At 37.0% G+C, this 23,449-nt stretch overlaps 1 protein-coding gene across 1 annotated transcript in view; it reads right to left on the reverse strand.

Moving 5' to 3' along the window:
* The window catches only part of LOC134537288 (whirlin-like), a 205,320-nt gene that overhangs the window by 99,011 nt on the left and 82,860 nt on the right, over positions 1–23,449 (reverse strand). Inside the window, exon 3 of the mRNA XM_063377563.1 lies at positions 18,558–18,815. Coding sequence (XP_063233633.1) covers positions 18,558–18,815 — 258 coding nt within the window. The remainder of the gene's footprint in view (positions 1–18,557; positions 18,816–23,449) is intronic.

Genomic DNA, 23,449 nt, shown 5'->3' on the forward strand with positions numbered 1-23,449 from the left:
GTCCAATATTGCAAAACATGTCATCGAGCGCTGCTGCTGCTGCGATCTGTGTTTTCAGCTAGTAATTTGATAGCTAATCTACGTAAATAAAATGTAAAGTTTGTTGATTCAAAATCTTCAGTCTCCGAAAGTTCTTCATCGATTGCTTTGGAATTTCGACACGTTTCATTAGAATACGCGCGTGTTTTTATATACCTATATCACGCACTGTGACAGGCAAAAAGATAGACAAAAATAAATATTGATAAAAACAAAGATTTTTAATATTTTCATTTCTATAGAGTGACATACATAGCGATATGGAGATATAGCCTATATAGATATATGTATATAGAGGAAATAGATAGAGAGCTATAGATGTAGATTTATGTAGATATATTGAGTCTCATAGAAACATACATAGAGTGATAGAAAATTAAGGCAAGAGAGATAGACGCTTGTATATGTTTACCTACGTCAAACAAATTACTATATATATATATATATATATATATATATATATATATATACTGAGGCATTGAAACGAATGCCGGGCATTACTAGTATTACCTATAATATATTTATGAATTCGACTTCAATAAAAAAAAGGAATGGTGTTCCGCACTGGAGGCTTACAGCCCCACTCCGGAATGTTTAATATTTTGTTTTTCGTTAAGCTGTTTTGAGTCATCACCTTGAATTAGCCATCTAGCTGCAAAAAAATTTCAACTTCGAAAACATTGTCGTTCACTTTTTGTATCATCAGCTATTTCGGCCACATATTTCTTAATATTTTTGAAGCATAAATAAGAGGAAAATGTAATGTAACAAACTAATTTTTCCAACAGGTTTTAAAGAAATAGTACTGGGTACTATATAATATACTAGTTGAAAATTTTCCCCTAGCATTTTGCTTGACGTCAGTTAGGTGTCTACTTATTTATGTGTTGATTACTAACAAAAAAAAACACATTTACAACGATATAACGAAGAAGCCGATAGCTTCGACTTAAAACTGAAATATTCCAATTCTCTAAAATATATTTTTCTCTCCTTATTTTTACTCCCCAAGAACGTTTAAATGCCATATAGAAAACTTATTATTAAAATATAAAATTGTACTATTTTAAAGAATTTAAGTCACTAGAAAAGACATGTTGAACGGCGTGTCACGTAAATATTAAATTACAAGCTGAAATGTTACGCACACCCTTAACATTTTCGTCTGAGCCGCAGACGCAGCCACAATTATTACATTGCTGCTTAAATTCTCCATGATGTCGAAGCACTGATGAGAAGATCCATAAAACAAATCCTGAAACGTAATCTTCGATGGCATAATTGATGGCTTTTGTATAAAAGGAACAAAGCGTCATTTTTTTTAGTTACTTACGCCAGGTGTAAAAGAAACCTAAAATTTGGCTATATACATAGAAAGAAGCTCCTTCTACTAGGTGCTAGCATCTGCAATGTACATTACCAACCACCATCTAACTGGATTAAATATAATGTCCATAGCTTTACAACATTTTTTCTCTGTTTCATACAAAGGTAGCTTTAGTTCTTTTTATATGAAGATCATCCATAGAAAATCACACTTCTGGGCAAATTTCACAAAGGTAAAAGTTTGCAACTAACAAGTAATAGTTTACAAGTTAAATTGTTACAAGTTTGCTAGTGATTTATCTGTTAACTACCAAAAACTTTAGGCGATGGAAAATTGTAGCTTACAAACTTGCTGGCAGCTATGCTAATTTTATACTAATTTTAAACTAATTGTTTACCCAGCTCACATTGTAGGTAGGTTTCATTTACAAATTTACTTATAATATTCCTATCAAAATGTCGTGGTTCGATTTTTTTTCTAACGAATGAAAATAACAGATGCAAACTTTTACTAGTACAGTCAATAAATGAGGTTATGTAAAAAAAATTTGTAAGTTAAAACAAGTGTAGTTATTTTTCCGAACTTGTTATTTGCATGAGTACCAACTATACGCGTCACAATTGAAATATTTACTTGTTTGTGACAACTTTATTAAAAATGCATACGAAACAACTGTTCGGAACAACTTGTGGTTACAGTAACTATTTTTATAATTGTGAATAAAATAATTTACGTCTGTGTGAAACAGAATCCTGTTCTTGTTACGTGACCGTTAAGGCTTAGCACACTCAGTAAACAGGATCTTAACACTGCAACGAGACTGTGGTGATTCCGAGATAAAAAATTACAATTCCTCGTTTGCGATTTGTCACCCTAATTTCCCTTTCAGATTTTACTGGCGAACGTTAATCTTAGGGAGCAGTAAAACGTCACGGAAAGTGGAATCGATTCACAGTGAGAAACTCCGTGGAGGCATCGCGTGACTGAATTCAACGAAAATGATTTGACTTCACTAGAGCATAAATGCTGTAGATTTACGGTCGAGGCGAATAGCCAATTGTGGTTTGACGACAAAGTTGCTCAAACACAAATATTGTACTTTGGTGTGGCATGGCCAGATTCGGTTAAAGACTCCCGAAACACACTTTCTCCAGGAAGTTCAAGTGCCTAGAGATATAATTAATTATTTTAGACATAAAAGCTCATATATGTTGTAATACAGACTCTACTGCTACGATGACTAACATTAGAGTTTAAAATAACTACGTACTAACAGTATCAAAAAATAACTGACATCTTCCAACCATTAATTTAATACGTTAGGGTCTAAAAAAATACATAAAACCATTTAAACACGCACAAAAAATTTACCTATTAGATTTAAAGGTGTAAGAAATTTCACACAAACAAAATTATGCAAACTCGTGGAAGTCAAAGTTGACAAGAAATTCATCGCTTATTTTTTGACGGCTTGTTTAATTCATTTTAATTAATATTGCGAAGAATTGTGGGTTTGAATTTTCGTAGTTAACGTCTTCGCTCAAAACTTATTCACTTACTCAGTATTACTAACACACTTGACAGTCAAATTTTAAAGACGATAAAAAAAATCACGAGAGCGAGTCTTTCGGTACTCGCCAGTACTAACATCTAACCTCAGTAACGAGTCAATTTATGTGCTCTCATGTTGCAAATACATTTATAATACAAAACTAGAACACGAAATTCAACGTAAAATTCTTTCAACTAATGCTGAGAGTGATAAATATACTCAAACTGGTTTTTTTCCCCCAACTACACATCTTGACGCGAATCACACGGAGTTTCAGCACTCGCCAATAGAATTCGTTGCCGGAGCAGCTAAGTATATTATCGAATCATTCAATTTGCAGAGCAAAACTTTAAACCACATAATGAAACGATACCGAAAAAAAATTAAAAATCTCAAAAACATACAAAACCCTGGCTTTCGACCAAATTGCCAAGGAATTTTATTAAAAAAACTGTCCAACTTGTTAAAATTAATTTTAAACAGTTGATACTGTAAGGTTTAATTTGGCTTTGTGAACTTTGGTTTGCGCCATCTGTCGCAGATGGCAGCACTGTGTTACACATTTCCGTCCCGTGCGACTTCGTTCCATTCATGAAATTGCTCTTACCAAATGCCGTATACCGAGAGCTGAGATGTTAGCACATCATAAAATATTCATGTAACCTACGTGCCCGCATGCTAAATAAAAGTTTTAAAACATGTAATGATTTTCTTTTTGTTCACGCTCCGTACATACCTGCATACGGTTGTGGCTTATTGCATAAAACTCGTGAAATAAACAATGCATTCCCCTTAACTGTAAGGCTGAAACAAGCAAGTGCTATATGAAGCACACGTTGCCAGAACTTTCACTGGATTTCCCTTCTCTCGCGCCTTTCTCCGTATGTCACAGCATCAGCGTGAAAGATGCGCTGCTCCCGGGAGGACGACCACCCGCGTAGCTCAAGTGTCGGGCGGGCTGCGGAGTAATAAGGGGCGAGCGCGGCGCACACTCAGCTTACATGGCTATATATTTCAAGCCAGTAGCGGCTGGTCGTGAGGCCCAGCGAACACGAGCCGATGCGAACACTCCAGGGTGTGGACGTAAATACACGCCAGAAGATTTATGACGGCCGCTTATAGTTCAGATACAAGAAAAGTATCAACTACTTAGATGAAGTATTTGAGAAAGATGAACATGCTAGATTCAAAAGACCCCAATAATTAGGGTCTTTTAAAACCAGCATGTTCGTTTAACCTTTTCGCGAGTGGAACGGAAGTTGCATGGAACGGAAATATGTAACCACGGTGTTCCCATCTGTGGCGGATGGCGTCAACGAAAGTTCATCGAAACAAAATGGAAACGTTTTAGTATTAACTTTTTAAAGAATTTTTACAAGATGCGCAATATTTTAATGATATTTCTTGCCAAAAATAAGGTCCAAAACTTGGGGTTTAGTATTATTAAGCCTTTTTCGCTTTTACCGGAGCATTTTCATTTTATAGTTTAAAAATTTTGGTCTGCAAATGATTCAATAGCCGACGTAGCTGCTCCGGCAGCGAATTCTAGCGGCAGGTGTAGAAACTACGTGTGATTCGCGTTTATAAATGTAGTTGCAAACACAATTTCAGTATATTTTTCATGCTCGGCACGTTCAATTTCGTGTCCGGTTTTTGTATTACAAGTGTAATCGCAATATGAAAACATATAATTTCCTCGTTTCTGACGTTAGATGCTTTACACATCATTGCCAAGTACTGAAAGACACACACATTATTTAAAACATTATTAATCACTACACACAAATATGTTATGGTTTATGTTTGTACAGACAATATTTTATATAAGTGTAAAACAATGGATTTATTAATTTACGAATATTCTATTGAAGTCAATTAATACAGGTGAGTCTCGATTAACCAAGTTAACGTGAACCGCAGCAACCTCGGATAAGCAAAATCTATGATAACACGAATATAATGAGACAATCGTCTTGGTTTTCAGTTAGCCCATATTTTATTTTATTTTTAAGGTGAAGTTTTTCCAGCTTCTCTTCTGTGTAGTATCTTTCAGGTTACTCCATGATTCGCCCAACCGGTAAATATAATATTTGAGGTTAATTTACTTTAGGCTTTCGACAAAAGTTAGATCACTTTCTATGTCATCAAGAAAATTTAATGGTAATGGCGCTTCAGGTCAGCTAGGATAATACGGTAACTTGGTTTATCTAAGCTTAATCGGGACTCTACTGTATTATGTAACATAATTTGTGACTTACAAAAAAAAATCGCAAAGAAAATTTCCAAATTTCTTGTAAATTGAAGTGCTGCATTACAGGCTAGAATGAAATTTTTAAAAAACGCATATCAACTATCTATTGTTTTTGACAACCGTTGTTACCACATTAATGCTCACTGTTTTATATTTATATTCGTTCATGTGTACCCGGCGCTGCCCGGGAGTTACACATCATTACACATAAGGTCAAGTCTGTAAGACACATAAGTGAAAAACGGGAAATTTTTATTTTTAATGCCCCCACAATCAACCTTGGAAGCCGACAAAGATCTGAAAGTGAGTAGACGATTTAAATGTAACAGCTGTCTCCAGTAGATGCAGAAGGCATCAACAATTCAATAGCCGTTGCCATGGAGACGAAGAAAACCCCAGTAGAGTTTTAAAAAATATGGAAACTGTGATCACTAACGCCCCCGCAACTATCCTTGGGAGCTGATATACGTCTAATAATTTCTTAGCGGATGTCTTTGTAGCAAAAGGAATGCACCTGCCTAATTTAAAGTCTGTAGGTCTTGTAGTGAAAGAGAATTCGTTATGAATGGGTCAATGAGTGGTATTTCTCTTCATACAAATGTTACCACCGCTTTTCACCCCTCCTTAGTACACCCCTATAGAGTACTCAATTAATAATTACTCCAAATTTCAAATCTTTAGGTCCATACGTTTAATCTGTGTGGTGTCAGTCAATAATAGAGATTTATTAAGTAATACATGAAATCATAGGTTAGAGGTTATCAAAATGTTCCAACTTTCTGCTATTGTAGGTCATCTGGCGCATATTCTCCATCAAAAGCACTCTGTCCTAATATTCTTTTCCTTATGTACGTGCCTTTATCTATTTTCCTCCTGCACTTATACAGCCATCTTTAATTCAGATAACTTACTGATTTACACCCCTCCTTTCATCCATTAACTTATTGTTGTCTTCTTCAGAATTCTGTGTTCCTTCTTCATCATTGTTTCTCCATGCATCTCTGACCTTGAATATCTCATAATTTCCCTCAAAGAACGAACAGTTTTTGACGTTCACTTAAGATATCTAAGTCATTCTTTAGGCCTGAGTCACAGTAAAAATGTGGAGCTTCTCTAGTCTTTGATCTATGATGATTCAGTGCAATGAAGCCGTCTGCCTGTTTTATTATGGGGTGTGCAGAGCTTCACAAATACATATGTCATAATTATAAACCATGTACTCAAAATTTCGGTTTCTGACATCAAATAATATTTCATACAATTTAATATATGTCTCAGATACTATAACACTCGCTAAAATGTATTTACGTGATTGTTAATATATCTAAAACCGGTATTATAAAATGTATTATTAGGTGAGAAAATTTATACCAAAGAAACGTAAAACTATTTGAAGTTACGTACGTACAACAGTGCTGTTGTAACATTTTACGTGTAGTGAATTGATTGGGTCACCGCTAAACCTTACAGCCTCATAGTCAGAAGCAGCGCGGCAAAAGCGCTGGAGGCGCCCTTAGGCCGGAAAGGGGTCGGAACCGAGAAACTTCATGACGATTCTGCGAAGAAAAAAATTCAATTTAAAAAAATTATCTAGCTGTTAATTTCTACAACCATCTGTATAATAACACGAAAGTTTAGATGCGGCATTATGCATAGATCATTAAATTACGTATTTGCTACTTGACATTATGCGAGTTTAACATTAAAATTCAAGTCGCGTCAAGGAGTTCTGGTGTTTTTTTTTTCATTTCCGTTTTGGTGATGCGTAAGCGTTTTTATTTTCAACGGTTTTTTACACCATTACCTTTTTTATTGGTTAGTAATTAATTGATTTTCAAAGACCATAATTATTTTCCGTCAACAGTATTTTAACAGTTGAAGTCATCCCCGGAGATGAATGCAACACCGACGCCAATGCAAAAAAAAATTGGTTGTCTGTAAAGTCGGTTTACGGACGATAGTTTAACGTGACGTCATAGCAAAAGTTTGATGAAATGATTGCATACTTTAATGAATAAAATTGAATCATTTTTATTGAATTATCACTATTTTGTATGGAAACAAAGAAGGAGTGCAATGAAATCTACAATTTAATTGATAAATTTACTTTTATTTGCACTCATTAATTCAAATATGTTTATTACTTTAACGAAGAGATTATGTTAACTATAACTTTATACATGTTTTGCTATTTAACTTCTTCCAATCTGTGTTATTCTGTTGAGGATAAGACGATGATAGGAAAAGTAGGAAACGAAATGGGAGTGTTTCAAGTTTAACGTGCCTCGGAAAAGTCAAATCGACGGTTGTTCCAATCGAGTGGAAGAGAGATAGAGATGCGGCGCAAGCGTACAATGAGCGTAACGGGACACAGCGTAGCGGGACACTTTTTTCGTGCGTGCAGCCGGTAGTTCATCGATTTATTAGACGTTGTCACGTCAAAAAAAAAAAAAAAAAAAGAGAACTATTCGGCGGCAGCCAGTCGCTCAGTTTTGCTTCTGGCACCACATCGAACGACATGCCATTCATTCTTCGTGCGCGTTACGGAGATGGAAACTGCTCGCCGGGCTGCGCCGTCGATCAACGAGAGAATCAGTCGTTCCAGAGAGAGCGAGTGGCCGGCGAATAGTTCGTCGAAGTCCCCTTCCGGACGCCCAACTACTGATGATAAAAAAAAAACGGACATGACGCGCGCCGACGCAGACTCCCTGCGTCGCTCCCGCGGATCATAAAAGTGGGACGGGATAACATGACCCCTCCCCCCCCTCTCTCTGGGGAGAGCGCGGGAGGGGGAGGGCGGCCACGAGCGGGGGTCGTAATGGGGTTTGCTTGTAGTCGCTCGGTCCGGGACGACGACTCTCCCCCCCCTCTCCCCCCTCATCACGCGCGACGCCAGGCGTCCTTCGCAAGGACACGACGCTGGGTCGACGCCCCAGCGACCCCACCACTGGCGGGGTCCTACGGGAAGGGATGCAGCGCATGGAACAGCCCCTACAACCCGCACAAGAAAATTTTTCGAAAATCCAACTCTTTCGAACAGAATTTTTTTTTTAATCTAAAGCCAAACGTGGAACTTAAGGGGCCCGCCTCGTCAGGGGTGTATGTGTGTTATCGAGGCGGGATGATAAGAGCGACGCTCGCCGGTGCTTCTAGAGCTGTGTCGCCTCTAAGCGCAAGGCTCTGGACTGGCGCGGCAGTCTTCTCTCGTCGTCACAGGATAACTGTGAAATTTGAGCGGTGACCGTAAAATTATATGGCGGATAAGTGAAGATACAGGTGTAATGCAAGTCCCTTAACTGCTTTCAAGAATCTGTACCAGTTGTTTTACGCCTGAAATTTACTCTGAAAACATGCGTTTTAGCCATTTTGACTCTTCTAAAAATACTGTTTAAAAACTTTACCTAAAATCAAAAGTACTTTTCGGCCCTCAGCGAACTCTTAAATGATTTTCGTAAGCGGACCCCACTCGGATATCTTGAGTAGTTTTGAAATCGCGTTGTTTTTCCTGAAGCTCTGCGCACCGTATGTGTGCGCACCGGGTAGGCGGAGCCCTTAAATGTCAACGATGGTTCTGCCGATACACCCTAAAAAAAATTTTACGTTGTGGGGTAATATCATAAATTCTTACGATCGAATTCCTGTGAAATCTCATCTTTGAGCGTTTCTCCAATACGAAATCGTGAATCGAAACAAGTTATTGGCCAGAACTTTTAAACCACACGGTAATAACGATTTTAATCGTGCTTTACCCCTTTAACGACCGTATATATTTGGCAGAACACTGGGCAAACAAGGAAGATTGAAATTAATGGCGTCAGCGCGGGGCCCTGGGCGATCGCCCCACCGCATGCAAATTAATTCAAAACTTGGCTATCGTTAAAGTATCTATTTATAAATTGCCTCCTAAAACAATTTAGAACTAAGCTATAAAGATTAAAATTATAAGGCAAGAACTTTAAGTTAAACTTATGTACTCGTGTAAAGAATTGTATACATTCATGGAACATATATAGAATGTTAGTTTCTTATTTAAAAGTGCCAATTTGTTTTAAACATAAATGCATGTTTCAACCATACCATCAAGGTTTACTTTAAAAAACAAAGTTAAAAAAAAATTGGAAATAAACTTTGCGTAGCTAATAAAAAGTAAATATTCTCTCCGTTTGGATAACACGTATGGATTGAAATGTGGCCGCCAAAATTTTATTCGACTGAAAAATTATATATTTATAGTGTGTTCTAGCTCATCAGAACTTTCTGTAATCGGCTTTTGGTAGTCATAACTGTCGACAACCACACAAAATTCAACTGAAATTTATAGCCTTTTTTTTTACACTTGTTCCAACATAAAACAAATCGCGACAAGTAGTTTCATATTTCGTGACCAAAATGAAATACCAACCAACTATTTAAAAGTGTTCGTATAAGCTGGAAGGAACTATAGATACGGCACGCACAGCGTTGGTTTAATCACGTGACGTGAAGTGATGTTTTCTCTGAGAGTTCCGCGGTTAAAAAAATTCCTGTATTTCTCGTAACGCAGTCATGCACGAAAAGGCTAAGTACAGACACGGCATCTAACTTGCTTGCCGGGGATACAAAACATTTTATTAACGGCTAAGTTCATTGTTCAGCGATTCGAACAAAGAAAACAAAGAACTTTGCGTGTTCGGCCGTGTCGTGGCCTTCATATAGCGATCTCTGCTACCGAGAGACATTTTCACTGCCAACCTGTGGTTTACAACATCAATCTTTAAAAAAAAAAAAAAAAAAAAAAAAAATGTTTTGAAGTGAAACTTCTTTGCTGAGGGGGTAACAATTGACGAGCGTTACGAAAATTCCGATCGCATGAGGGGAATAGTCAGGTACGTGGTGGGGGAACCGGCAGAAGAGGAGAGAGCGTCAGCGGCGACGCCACTCCAACGCATGCGCTAGCGGTCCAATGGGAAGACGTCAAAAAGGGGTGGTGGGGGATAGGTACTACGTAGCTAGCATGCTATATGCTAGTTGTAACGGCCGGAAGGGGAGACGGCAGGGGAGAGGTAGAAATAACGCAGCAGTATAGCTACGGAATTCTCGTAACGCTGCTTGTGTTTATACTCCCAGTTTTCGTACGGCTAACGATTAACGCTACCATATTTATTTTGTTTTATTTAAAGCATGTAAGCAATATATTTATTCGTGTGGAAAAGAGTTATTTATTTCTGCAATTAACTTTATAAGTATCATTCATTTTTATGTGAATAGTGTGATTGAAAATGTAAATAATTCATCTACATCTAGACCTAACAAGCTATAAGTTTCACTTCTGTCGCGCGAATACTCCAAACACACACTTTCAAACACTCTTCAACCGGGAATGAAAATAATGGGCAATCATTCTGCACGTGTAGGCGTCAAAGTTCATTCATGACACCAACTGGTGAATTGTGAGCTTCTGTTGCAACAAGGAGTTTTTGCAATAAGGCTACTGCGTGGCGCTTTCGACGCAAATCAGCGATTCAGTCAACATGTTTAAGGGACACCAAAAAAAATCTACGTGAAATTTAGTGCTTGCACTATGCCAGGAAATTTTTCATATGCAAATGGGACAGAAATATTCATGGGAGATGACATATATTTTTTAATTTGTACATTTACATGAAAAAAAATTGTATCACTACAAAAAAAAGGTGTTCGCAGTAATACTGGGTTCGGATTCTCATCCGAGTATTCATACTTCGTGTTGTCCCAGTAGGTACCTCCAAAAGTTAAAGATATTTGTAAACCGTTCCCTGAATAGATTTCCAGTATTAATTGCGCATATTAATAAGCATAGAAAACAAAATAAAGTCAAATTTTTGTTAACTCGATTAACTTTCTCCATGTTATAAAATATACTTAATTAAAACGTCCATTGAAATATAAAATTATGCACCAATTTTTGTAAGAAATATTCAGTATTTTCTCGAAATACATATTTCACTTATGCAAATATAACCGTAGCATTGTATTGAACAAATTTACAATATATTTCTTGCAGTTTATAATCTATCTTTTGACCACTGTATAACTGATACATGAATAGTTCACCTAAGTCAGTACCAATTTTATTGCACTACAAATCATGAACTGATGTGTGAGTTTTCTCAACGACAGATACACTTTAATTTTTGCAAATCATCTATTGCATGCGTCCCACATATAATTTTTTTTAAATCTTACAATGATTTTCATAGGTATTAAAAATTTACAATCACAAATTTACAGGACCATCTGTATGAGGTTAGGAACCTGTATGGGGTTATAAATCTGTATACTTTTAAGTCCGTTTAAAAAACGTGGTATATACAATTTATTTAAATAATTATTTTCTGTTTTTTTAGTTTTCTCTGAGTGAAATTTTGCAATCATTTTAAACATATAGATAAAATTATTACAAAGATATTTGGCAAATTCACATCATTACAGCTCAAAGTAATAAACCAAGTTGGAGGACCAAGGCAACGAATAAATCCATTCAATTCGTTGTGAGCCGTTATTTATATATATTATATATTATAAACTGCTATTTATATATGTTTTTTTGGTATGTTTGCTTGCTTGTCATCCAGTTATGAGCTATGCTCTGAGCTGGAGATAGCTCAGAACATAGCTCAGAACTGGATGACAACGCAATACAGGTATTAACTTGTTTTCTTGTCTGTCTATTTGTTTGTTCGGTACAAACTTTGCAATCGATTTAAACTAACTTCTCGAATGTCATTCAGTTCTGAGCTATCTATAGCTCATTGTGAGCTATGTTTACAGATTAAAATCTCTAGCTCATCGGGAAGTTAGTTCAAATAATAAGTGGGTTCGTAAGTTTTCTGAGAAATTCTGAGAAAGAAAAGAAGGAAAGACATAGAGGAATTGCTGTTGTTAACTTGCACGCAATACACGAAAGCTTCTCGACATTTTACGATATTACTGATCGATACCAACGTCAGTTCCGGCCCCAATAGAATAGAAACACGAACGATTAAATTATTAAGGGGCCGCCTAGTCAGGGGTGTATCTCTGTTAGTGACGCGGGATGGTAAGTACGACGGTCGCTGGTTTTTCTAGCGCGGTATCGCCTCTAAGCGCAAGGCCCTGAACTGGCGCGCAGTCTTCTCGTGCATACGGAATCTATGATATTTGAGTGGTTAACTATAACATTGTGGCGAAGAAATGAAGATAAAGGTGTAATGCAAAACCCTTGCGTGCTTTCAAGAATCTTCACCGGCGTTTCACGTTCTGAAGATAACTCAGAAACTCGCGTTTTAGCCCTTTTAACTTTCCTAAAAATAAAGTTTCAAAAAATAAATACGGAACCTGAACTACCCATTAGACCTCAGCGTATACTTATATGTGTTTCTTAAACACACGCTACTCGGATATCTTGAGTGGTTTTCACATCACGTGATGGTGTCGTCCGAAGCTCTGCACACCGTATGTTTGCCCAGGTATACGGACCTCATAAATTGTTAGTTTCATGCTAATTAATACACAGTAATTTTTTTCAATGGTAATTAGTGATCATTCAAAAAGTGACAGATATTTGAAAATATGTACACTTACATGAAAGCACCTGTATATCAACAAAACTTTCTCGCAGTAATATTGGGTTCGGATTATTGCCCAGGTAGCTATTCTTGGTGTGTGGTCTTAGTGCAATAGTTAAAGTTATTTGCAAAACGGTTTCCTGAATAGCTTTCGAGTTTTAACTACACATAATAATAAACGTGATAAAAATGATCCAGTTGTTGAATATTTGATGATCTTTTCCATTGCTGGTTCACACTGTATGTCCTACAGAACCACGCTGTCTCGTCGCTGTCAGCCCATTGTGTTCGACTGTGTTGTGATATTTTCCTCTGTAAAGTTCCTTTCTCGTTATTCCCTGTGATGTCTATGCATTTAATTTTTTTTAAATATCGGCGGAGTTTGTCTATTTCCTTTGTGTTTGTGCGTTCATCTTTTTTTTGTCCATTCTTGGGGTTCTCTATGACTCGCAATGTGAAGCATCAAGGGCGTATGTCCAATATATATATATTTTAAATTAAATGACCCTAGTTGTATAAAGGCCAATGCTAAAAGTTATTTCTAGTAGGAACTCGCTGGGAGGAATTATTAAATGTTCTTACTAAAATTCTGACTGACAGAAAACGCACAGCCAAAAACGGTGGGAATTAGAAGCAGGAAATTTTGTACAGAAGATCTTTGTATAACGTAGGTGAACATTAAGAAAGGATCTTTGAAAATTAATCCCCTAAGGGGTTAAAATAGTGTATGGAAGTCTGTATGGCAGTTTGTAATTTTTGAAGTTAGAAATATGGAAATTGGTGTTTAGGTTTCTGTTCATACATAAAAGTCAGTTGTATCAGTTGTATTATGAAATTACATCCCTAAGGGAATGGAAAAGGGTTAAAAATCAGTTCTGTAATAGAATATCATTAAGAAGTAGGTACGCCATAGACATACAAACAGTGAGTGTGTGTCATTTCTCTGTGTCCGCCACACGGTCATAGAGTAAGGTCTTGAAACTTCCTATCCTCCTTGGAGAGATCCGTCTGCTTAGAAGAAGCTCTTGGTGACTTGCGAAATAACGGCACCGATAACCGTTTAGTTTATAACATCTTCAATAGATGGCGTTGTATTGAATAGAAACTGAATTTTGGTATTTTGGCTTGTGAAGAACTTACGAAAGTAAGTACTTAATAAATAAATGCGTTTTGACTGATGTAAGGATTGATTTGTCGAAAGGGAAATGACACCGAGAGACCTGAAAATAAAAGTACGAAACACGCATAGAAAATGACGTGGAAGAAAGAGATTAAGAGACATTTATAATGCAAAAAAGTATTGAAGTATTAACTTCGAATAGGGTATGGTCGGAGCAGGTTACCCAAAAACTATAACACTGGAGGAAAGTCGGATGTTTGCTGAGAAGTTGCCGATGGGAAATCCTACAGACTTGACCTGATGTTCAGAGCCCGGTCAGCACCAGACACTTGAGCCAGTGCCACCATAAAACAAGCGTCTGTTAAACAAAGATGTTAACAACTCATGAGAAACAAATTACCATTAAACTTAATTACATATAATACAGATGGGATCGGGAAGTTGGTGTTCGGTATCATTTTGACTTCAATTATCAACACTGCAAAAATTGCTCACACTCGCACCATAACTTCATATCTCTACAGGTGACGCTAGGCATCGTCAAACAAAAACTCACAAAAGTACCAGGAATGAATAAATGCGTGGAACCACTTACAATGGGTCACATTAAAAAAAAATTGTTTTGCTAGTTACTTAGAAACACGAATATCTATGCGGTACGCATTGTTTAATTTTTTTTTTCTTTTAAAAGTTCCTGGACAGGTGGTGATAGTAGGGAGATCAGCATGAAGATTGGTTTGGATCGCCAGTCATCGCCACGTGGAGACGGCCCTTGTCGTGGTAAAGGATTGCAAGGCGAGGTGGTGCTGCAACGGTTTCCCGCTGCCTTCCGTTTGTGTGGAATGGAAGGAGACCAGTTCCGTCCAGAGAGAGGGGGGAGGGGGCAAGATCCCCATGTTCTAAGCACCAGGAAGGCCCAGTTGAGTTCCATATATATTGTTCTATGTTCTTGTCTACCTTTATAGTTGTACAAAAATTACAAGTCTATTGCTAATAAAATTAATTATAAATTAATTATAAGTTATGCTCTTGTGTAACAGATCACGTTTACAGACATGGACTCGATAGCATTACATATTAAGATATATATCGTTAAATTTTGAAACATAAAAAAAATTGTTGAATTTGTAATAAGTAATTGAACTTTAATTCTAATTAGTACGTTTAAATAAAAAAATTGTACATTGATTGAAGTTATGCGTTTTAAATTGTAGATTTTTGTACGTTGTTGTAATTGTAATTTGTAATCGTACATCAGTTGTAATTTGTACGTTAATTCCAATTTGTATGTATAAATAAAAAATTGTACGTTGATCGTATGTTGTACGTTGTAAATTTTGGGTTGCCGCAATTATAATTAGTAATATTGTAATGGTTGTAATTGTACGTTGTAAATTATACGTTAAGTAAAGGCGAAGGGAGCCCGACTAAATTATTTGCTACCAGGTCCTTTGCTCCTCTCGATGGACCAGAAGGGGACAATGCAACATCCGAGTCCTGAAGCGGGGAAGGAAATGCTACACGAGTGTCGAATCTCCAGCCCGATCGGTGATCGATAGAGTCTCGGAAATTTCGCGGATTCCTCTTGCCTCAGGATAGAATTCAAAGTTATAGGTGTGCTCGACCCATGTTTACTTTCCCATTGGTTGATTTCTTATAGAGAACAATTTTATCCTTGTTATTTGGCACTACCTGATTCGCTTACTTCTCTCCTAGCTGGACATCGTTGGCTCACGGTCGTAGAGGGGCGTGTCCAGATAACTGCGGTCCAATCATGAACACAGTGCGACAGTGTGGAGGTTTGCATTCTAGCTTGCGACTAAATGAATGCGCGAAAATTCCGTGGCTCTAGTGATCGACCCTGATGTCCACGGCTCACTTGCCTAGAGTCAACTGGTCGGACCTAGAATAAAGTGCCTTTTTTGGATAATTTGGTTTTATTGTGACCGTCTTTGTAGTGCCTCCTTGGAGGTCATAGATAACCGCCTGGCACACATTATTTGAAATTCCCCCTCCCCCCGCAACTCCTGTTAAACAGTGCTTCGCGTGACCTACCCAGGTAAACAACTTCTAAGCGATGGCTAGTGACAGGGTTTATTCAAGAAAAAAAAAATATCTGAACGTCCATTAGAATGCATCATGGTTTTCCCGTGCCAGCTGTTTTCTTCCTTGTGATTCGCGGCCGTCAGCTTAAGAAGCACATTTAATTATTTGAACGAGCCATTCAGGACGCGTTTGCTTCCGCGTTGAATAATTGTTGTGAATGGTTTGCTGACAGTAGACGTGCACCTGGAAGAAAATCGGCCAATCACGAAACAAAGACGATGCTACAGTGTTGAGGGTTCATCCAGTGTTCAAATTTTATCACGAATAATTAGGGGCAGACATTTTTCGCGAATAAATCCGAACGCCTATTAGACTACAACAAGATACAACCGCACCAACAGTTTATTTATTGTGATTGGCGACCGTCAGCGAAATACGTTGATGCCTAGAGACCAGAAAAATTCGCGTATTCATTTCGTGATAGGCTGAAATTCAAACTTGTGTACATTTCTGCTGGTTCTGCTATTGGCTCGCAGTTTAACTGGAACTCTATGGGCCAATGAGAGACTATCGACCAAAGAAGCGTCGAATCACAAGCTACCCAGTGGAGACGCCTCACAATTTAGCACCCAATGAACACGCGTGTTTTCTTGAGAAATGCAGAGGATAATGGAGGCTATCCTAGAGGTTATTGAATCCGCGAATTTTTCCGGCCCCTATTGATGCCTTATTTTATCGAGCCACTCAGTATGCGTTTGCTTCCGCACTGACTTACTGTGATTGATGTTTTAACAATCTACACGTACCTAAAAGAAACTCACCCAATCACGGAACACATACGATGCTACAGTGGTTTAACTTTCAGCTAGCCTTGGTTTCTTTTCGCGAAATATGCATGGCTCTACCAATATCTAATACATGCACATGGCCAAAACTACATTGTTTCACTGGTGATTGCGAGATATCCGTAATTGACAAGCCACCGTCGCCAACAAGACTGTAAATATTTAGGCCGGGTTTACAAACTACGCAGGATACTCAATAACGCAGGACGCAAAATTACAAGTATGTTTTCAAATACTCTTTTATAAACAACGAAAAAAACGCGAACACGCAAACACGCAACGCTTGCATTTCCGACGGTCATATTAGAAGTGAAGTGTCCTGAAAACTTTTGAAGACACAGTCGTTAAGTGCACAGACGGCCATGATGTTCTTTTTATCATACACATAACTTTTACGGTTATTAAACTTTTACATAGTAAAAAAAAAAGCTTTTAAATCAAATTCTTGACAATTAATTTGTTTTCGTGTTATATATTAGTTATCAAAAGAAGCCCGTGGTCAACATTTTGTTTCCTAATATTTATAAATTTTGGGTTATTGGGTTGGTGACGTCTTTCAAATAGCGTGATTTATGAACGACTGTGATTTGCTTGCTTTGTTCGCGTGTTGCGTTGTTATGTTTCTTGCGTAGCTTATAACAAACCCAAATTAAAAATAATATTTTTGTACTTATACAAGGAAAATCCTTGGGAACTCAGTTGTCAACGACATCAGTTGTAAGACTGCAAGGTAGAACTTTGTACCAGTTTAATTTGGTGCAAAGATCTGCCTTGCAGTTTTACAAGTCATATCTTTGTCAAATGAGTTTCCAAGGATTTTCACCTTGTAAAAGTACCAAAAAAAATTTGTTATCAGTGCGGTCTTTGAGGTAGTTCATATGTGCAGATGTGTTAACATTCATTTAGGAACTAAGAAAATATCATTATTGAAATTTGAAAACCAACAGAGTAAATTCAAAAAGTTAATTTTGAATTTAAAAAAACAGAACATTTGAAAAGAAAAAAAATTGTTAAATTATTTTGTAATTGGTTTTAAAATATTTGTTTGGTTGTAGCGTAGTCGTGCATATAGAAAAGTTTTTTATACATTTTTATGGACCTTATTTGAAGGTTTGATATATATTGGTCTCAACAGTCAAAATAAACGGTATATGCAGAGACCTGTAAAATTCGCGATTTCAAATCCTTAAAGGATAGACTCCGCGATCCTCTATGCACTCGTGCAAATTACATCTGCCGATTGGTTACCGACTCGTAACACCTGTCGACTGTAAATGATCATGATTCGCTAATTCTTCTGTTAAAAGATTTTTCATTGGCCCAGAGTCCTCCAGATAAACTGTGGCCCGATCACTGAAGCAAAAAAATAATGTCAAAAAGTATTTGGACTCTATCCTATCGCGAAATAAATCCGCGAATTTTACAGGTCTCTATGTAGGTATATGATGCCGGGGCGCAACAACAGGGGGGAGGGGCAAGGGTATTTTGCCCCCCCCCCCCTATGAAACCTTGAAGTGGGGGCAAACAGGGGCAAAGAAAGTGCTGTGTAATTAATTTTTAGATAATAAAACTGCTAAAATAGCACCATTTTCCACCTTGAAATACAAATTTTCCCCGGGGGAGGACCCCCGGACCCCCCGCTTCAATAGGGGGGATCGATGATTCTTTATAAAAAGGTATATTGCCCCTCTACCCCCTTTGGAAATTTAGTTGTTGCGCCCCTGGGTATATGTACTATTAAAATCTTGTGAAATGAGACATCTGTACCGAAGCTGTGGCAGCACTAGGTAGGCCTAGGTAGTCGGCACGTACCTTTCGCACGCCCTTGTCCTTGCCGGGGCGGCAGTAGTAGCGGGGGTTGGGCGGCGGCGGCGGGGGCGGCGAGGCGCGCGCGTACTCCGGGGGCGGCGACACGGGCCGCCCCTGGCGGTCGATCCACGAGTACGCCTGGCGCACGAGCCAGGGGCTGGCGGGCTGCGGCCGCTCCATGGGGGGCGGCGGAGGCGGCGGCGGCGGCGGCAGGTTGGGGCTCTTCACCGTCATGCTGAGCTGCCGGCACGACTTCAGCATCTGCTGGCACACGAGCGGGTCCGCGGCGCGTGAGCACAGCTTTAGGTACTTGTCCCGGGCGGGACATATGGCCCGCATCTGCCGGGCACACAACGCAGGGACGTCTCGTGTGAGCACGACAACTGGAAACTCGCAAACCAACACACAAACACTGGCTACAGTCCGTGCCACGTCGCTTTGTCTCTGAAACCGCTGGCGTTCTTAAACAAACATCATGCCTACACATGTGTATGCCTAAAAAAAAATTATAATTTATGGTCTAGAGGCAAAACATCCGTTTTGAAAATTCATTTGATATAAATTTATAACTCTGAGCACTGATTCACAAAAATCTTTCAGTTTATACATTCTACATCATTTAAATATTTTAATGTATGTCTAGAAAATATATTGCACTTTATTAAACAATACAAATAAAAAAAGTAGAATAATTGGAATTCATAACTACAAAAAATGTATTCATTAAGAAAAAAATAATATTACAAAATTGATACTTGTGAACTTTTTGTAGACACTTAGATCTGAGAATCAATTAAAGAGGAACTGTTTTGCTTTAAACGGTGTCATTTTAAAGATTAGTATCGACAGTAATATTTTTTTGAAAAATAATGAATCAGAGACAAGTAACTTGCCACGGACTTTACAGGCCTAAAAAGTATGACCATCGTGCGTGAGGACCACATCACAAACCAGCAAACACACAGCGTGCAACTACTACAACAGTGAAGTAACACAGATGCTTTGTTAAACAAACTACAGCAAAACCACAAAATACTATCACGCAACTTATGCTGAAATATCACAATATCAGTTCAACATTACCATCACTATATAAGAATATCAAAACACCATCCTTCAGTAACTCGTTTACAATATAAATATAAAAGACTGTAAGGATTTTACGGACATGAAAATCAAATTACACTAATTGGTGATGAATAGGATATAATTTACATGGAACAAAGAGACTGAACTACCACGTGACGCAAATAGATATGAAAAGACGTGATAAACCACTCCAATTGCTGTTTTCAGAAAATAAAATACAACACGTATGACTGAAACCAATGGTTTGAAAGACAATCTTAATTTTAAAAAACCCTTAAACAATATAAAACTAATATTTTATCACTTAATGATGGATTTTTACTTTGTTAATCAAATTATTTCTTAACACTTCAGTTCATAGAGAGTCTTATTGTACTGTAAGGCAGACGAAAATTAATCCACAAGGTACGAACTGGGACCTTCTTACCAATTGCAATATTGTAACCAAAGTTTATTTAAAAACACTATCATTTTACCATTTTATGATAACAGCAAACAAATGCTAAGTTCACGTTAACAGTTATATAACCAATTTTATACTAACGTCATATTATTATGTAATTAAAATGAGCTGGCTTTCACAGAATATGCCTACATATGTTTTTTTTTTAAAAAACATACATAATAGATTCTGTAGTTTACTAGTTTCTTTTCAGGTGGCAACTTTCAACGTAAATTTTGTTTCTAATACATCGTTTTAAATATTTCGAAAATAAAAGTTTGAAAACATTTGTTTTTTTTGCATAATGTTATTATTATAATTGATGAGTTATTGTTTTTCACATACTCCATGAAGAGAATTTAAAAGGATTCTTAAATGTAAGGGCTTCAATTAATAAGAATAAACTAATTCGTGGAAGGCCGTCCGAATTGTTCCAACGCTAACACAAATTGGTGTATATAAAAAAATACATATTCGGTGGTTATTTGTTTGTGTTTACAGATTCTACGCAAACTATTAATAAGAAAATTTTTGTTTTGTACTTGTGCCAATTTGATCAATTACCATTCATAAAAAAAAACAGAAAAACAGAAAACCCGCGGACACCAGTTGGCTGGTTCAACTACCGTCTATAGTTTATAACTATATAGTTAACTATTCCTCTATTTCATAAAAAAATTTCACAGAGATCTTTAAAATTTTTGCTTCCAAAAATTGTAGTCATTTTTCTTGAAAAATTAAAAACAAAAAATTATTTTCAAATAATTTTTTTTTCAATCTCTGGTTAAATAATTATACTGATGAACAGATTTCTTTAACATTTAAGTAAGGTTTTATATACTGTTGTAACTTATATACTTGTACTTTTTCATTTAGATTTATATTTTTGACTTTTATATATATATATTTTTCTGAAACAATGTGTTACTTAAACTTTTATTTAAATTAAATGATATTTTCACTTTAAACTTTATAAAAACTAATGTAACGTTTCTTAAGTTATGTTAATTATTTTCAATTGTTTCCATTTTTAAAAAAATTACATAAGTCAAAACACCGCACTTAGATTAAAGTAACTAGATGCACTCACACATAAGCTTGCTTATGTGAGTGATAATTTTACTGATTAATTTAGTGAATGGTAGTCAACATATAAAAAAGAAATAAATAAATTACAGGAAGCGTTTAAAGACACAATGCACGTCATAATGCAAGCGACTCATCCCTTTCATTAAAGGCTGCGTCGGCGATTCTTTAAGGATAATTAAAACTATTTTGAAAGTCAAGAGAAATGGCTGAAAACTTTCAAGAGGCACTCATCAAAGATCCTCCAGGGTAAACGGTCCTTTAATAACGTATTTGGAAACATATCATATTTTAATTTATTCTTGGATTATGGGTTGGGGCCACGCCTGTATAAACGACGGAGTGCCCGGCGTTTCGGCACTCCTTGTTGCAGCCCTCTTCAGAGCGATCGGCCGCAAATGTTTCAATACACGAACACCTAGACCTGGATCGTAACTACTTCTTGGAATATTGGACGAGATCTATCGTCCCTGCTACAAGGAATTTCGAAACGTCGAGCACACCATTAGACGTTCCCAAAGACCACGAATTAGTTGGTTCTGGAAACCTAATTTTACGGTTTAAATTCAAGATCTTTATTTTAAACAGAAGGCATTGGCTAGAAACTAGAATTACGCCTTTTTTTTGTAGAGATACAAAAAACCTTTTTTGAAAACTAAGTTTGCCAAGAATGTTTTTAGTTAAAAGTACAAGAAAAATTCTGTAAATAATACATCATGGTATCGGGGAATAAACAAATATTTCTACTAATGTGATTGTACGGTTTCAGTAACTGGAACAAAAGAACACGATATTCGAAATTAACTATTTAGCCCACCGCTAGTATGTGAGATCTGCAGGCAATGTTTTGTAAAGTCACAAGTCAAGGAGGGTCACCCCCTCTCTCCTGGGAGACCCCTCCCTCGATGTAATTCGAATAGAATTAGGTGCCTTTCTCGTACTGCATTTATTTTGCCACCGCCGTATCCTCATACGCTCGGCCGAGAGCTTACGACTGCGACACAATGTTCACGTGAATCTCTGCGTGGAGTTTCTACATAAGATTGCGACCCTGTCAATTCGTTCGTCTAAGTTTCCATGCAAATATGTGCCACAAAACTTACCAATTTTTTTTCGGTAGGCTACATTAACACATTATAAAAATTTTTTAATTACATGAACTGGAGAATGTTACACCACTTGGTAACTTCCCCTTCTAAGTCCAGGGAGCTGGGTTTGGCTGGCGAATAGCGCAACAAATAACAATACAAGAGTCTTGAACGTATTTAACATTAAGTGCCATCTATCGGCAGTAGACGCAACTTCCCTTGACCATCGGTATAGGCGCTCACGGAAGTTCTGCATTAATGCAAATATTTTTTTTTAATTTTAATTCTACTGTTATTTTGCTTGTAATTTCACACAAAACGCGGTTAAGCAAAACAAATTCCTTTGTAACTTTACAAAAATTTGTACTCTCACAGTTTGTTTTTAAATTGTGTTGTATTAACTTTGCTGTTCCACCTTTCATGTGTTCTAAGCACTGCGCGCACTGCATATAACGCTACATTGTAATTTTTTGTACTTGGAACCGAAATATTTATGTAAATTAAAGTTATTTGTAAATTTGTACATTTACATGAAAAAAATTACTGTTTCACTACAAGATAGTGTTCGCATTAATACTGGGTTCTTATTCTTGCCTGGGCATTTATGCTGTGTGTTGTCCCAGTACCTACAATAGTTGCAGATATTTGAAAACCGTTTCCTAAATAACTTTGCAATTTTAACAGCGCATATTAATAATCATAGTAAAACAAAGAAGTGAAAATTTTTTTAAGTTCGATTATATTTTCAATGGTTCGAAAAAATATATATATGCTTGAAATAAACATTGACTAAAATATACAATAATGCGTCATTTTCATAAAAAAAAAATTCTCATTATTTCGAAGAACAAAAAAACGAATTTCGTATACACAAAAAAAATTATCCATGTGTTGTACAAAGTTATAATATATATCTCGTAGTAGTACAAAATTATTTCTTGGCAACTGGTTTCCAAAGGAATCTCTTGTAAAAGTAGACAAAATAATGTTTTTTTTGACGTGATAACGTCTTATAAATCGATGAACGCTGGCTGCACGCACGAAAAAGCATGACTCATTTTCACGTTCCGCCTGAGCCGAGCGTGCAAGAACCGGCCAACCACTGTGCGAGAAAATATTCTATAATATCAAACAGGTTAAGGCGGGCTTTTTAACTAATTGTTCGTGATTATATTTAAACAAATTATTTA

The sequence above is a fragment of the Bacillus rossius genome, chromosome 12 (assembly GCF_032445375.1).
Source record: "Bacillus rossius redtenbacheri isolate Brsri chromosome 12, Brsri_v3, whole genome shotgun sequence".
Lineage (NCBI taxonomy): Eukaryota > Metazoa > Arthropoda > Insecta > Phasmatodea > Bacillidae > Bacillus > Bacillus rossius.